Source organism: Octodon degus, unplaced genomic scaffold (assembly GCF_000260255.1).
Source record: "Octodon degus isolate 3935 unplaced genomic scaffold, OctDeg1.0 scaffold00048, whole genome shotgun sequence".
Lineage (NCBI taxonomy): Eukaryota > Metazoa > Chordata > Mammalia > Rodentia > Octodontidae > Octodon > Octodon degus.
In genome coordinates this window covers 12465394-12467559 of record NW_004524624.1, presented here as the reverse complement: position 1 = coordinate 12467559, position 2166 = coordinate 12465394, and the positions used below count along the sequence as shown (strand labels likewise).

Here is a 2166-nt window from a genome sequence, read left to right as displayed (position 1 = left end):
GTTTCTTCCCAAGAGACATAAAGACATCATTTATGTGATGAGTACATACCCATGATTATAGCAGCACAGTTCTTCATAGTTATATCTTACAAGCAGCATGTATGTCCATTAATAGGTGAATTGATTTTTTAAAAATGTATTTATACCCAACAGAGTATCACTCTGCTATAAAGAATGATAAATTCGAGTGATTTGTAGGAAAATGGGTGCACCTTGAGACCATAATATTAAATGAAGGACCGGGGAGATACCTCAGTGGACTAAGCACCTGCCTGGCAAGTACAAGAACCTAGGTTTGATCCCCAGTACCACATGCCGTGCTGGCCCCACACCAAGCCAACCACCAAAGCCAGGTGTGGTAGTACATGCCTGTAGTGCTACCACTGGGGAGGCTGAGACAGGAGGCTCACTATGAGTCTGAGCTGCACAGTGAGATCCTGTACCTAATAAACAAATAAGTAAAAGATTTTAAAAAATAAATGAAGTCAGACAGATGAGGTTAAATACAGTATGTTTTCTCTTATATGAGAAATCCAAAGGATAAAGAAGTTAAAGAACAAAATCATAGATAAAAGGAAACAGTGAGATAGATATTTGCAGATGGAAAGCAGACCAAGAAATAGAGGAAGGAGAGGAGGGGAAGATTTAAAAAGAATTAATGTGTTTCATGTACATGTACCAACTTTCATACAGTGAAAGTAGTCATTATGTATCACACTCAGATACTAATTTAAAAAATTCATAGAGGCCAGATATCTTTTCAGTAACATTGTTTTCAATAGTAAGCACATTGGGGCTTTAAAAAGAGTGTGTGGGTGTGTATTTTTACTAGCTTTGTGTTTTATTTTTATTTTGAATAAATGTCAAATGCTGAACTTGTACCATCCTTAAAAGTGTTATTTTTGCTGTTTATTGTAAAAGTTAAAACAAAATACCAGAATCATAGCAAGAAATGGAAAGCAGCCAATAAATATGTTACTTACCTAACCATTCTTTTAAAAATCTTTACACTGAGAAAAATTTCTCCTAAGGTACTGTGGTCACATCACCTTCAGAATCTATAAAGATTTAGCTATTCAAGTGAAATGTAGTTAACGGGATATACTACAGAATCAAGACTTTACTTTCAAGGGCTGCCTGATTCAGCAGGCGCAGGGCCAGGGGTTTGATCCAGACTGATACTGAGACTAGGTGTGGTGGCACACACCTGTAATCCTAGCACTTGGGAGGCTGAAAACAGGAGGATTGCTATGAGTCTGATCTGTATAGTGAGACCCTATAGACCCTGTACTAAATACATTAAAAAAAGACTTTACTTTTGAGCTGTTCTAAAACATTTAAAGCCTTATCTAAAAAAGAGATGATTTTATTCATTAGCTTTTAATGTACTTCTAGAGACACCATGATCCTTTTTCATTATGTTTTATACATCAGTATTTAAGTATCAGACGTGTTTTAGTTGTGTATTTTGCTTATCTTTCCAAAGGTAACCCATAATCAAGAAAATGTGTTTGATCTACAATGGATGGAAGTGACAGATATGTCTCAGGAGGATATAGAACCCCTCTTGAAAAATATGGCATTGCATCTAAAAAGACTTATAGATGAAAGAGATGAACATTCAGAGGTTTGTCAGTTTTTTTCACTATATTATGAGAGTGTATATAGTAAAAAGAAAAGAAAATATTAGTGTAAGAAGTTTTCTAAAATGAATACTGGTACAGTCATCCCTTGGTATGTGCAGAGGATGAGTGTAGGACCTTTGGAGAAAACTGGTATCTATGAATGCTTAAATTTCTTACATAAAATGGTACACTGTTTCTGTATAACTTATATGCAGTCTGTACACATCCTCCTATTTACTTTGTCAACTCTAGATTACTTAATACAATGTAAATGTTATGTTAATAGATGTACTGTATTGTTTAAGGAATTTTGATAAGATAAAAAGTTTGTTCATATTTCAGTATCAACACATTTTTTTTCCTGAATATTTTCTATCCACAGTTATTGATTAAATTTATGGACGTGTGGGGCCCATATGGAGGGATGGCTATACTTTTTTTGTGTTTTGGGGGCTTGGGGTTTTTTTTATTTGTTTTTTGATGAAACACAGAAGCCAGAAGGTAAATAGAAGAATACCAAATTGCTAGTAAACAAATTGAA

At 34.5% G+C, this 2166-nt stretch overlaps 1 protein-coding gene across 9 annotated transcripts in view; it reads left to right on the top strand.

Moving 5' to 3' along the window:
• Window positions 1–2166, top strand: part of Ccdc88a (coiled-coil domain containing 88A) — a 161713-nt gene that overhangs the window by 67722 nt on the left and 91825 nt on the right. For all 9 annotated transcript variants that reach the window (XM_004632433.3, XM_023716401.1, XM_004632434.3 and 6 more), the window contains one exon: window positions 1487–1627. In XM_004632433.3, the coding sequence (XP_004632490.1) occupies window positions 1487–1627 (141 nt within the window). The remainder of the gene's footprint in view (window positions 1–1486; window positions 1628–2166) is intronic.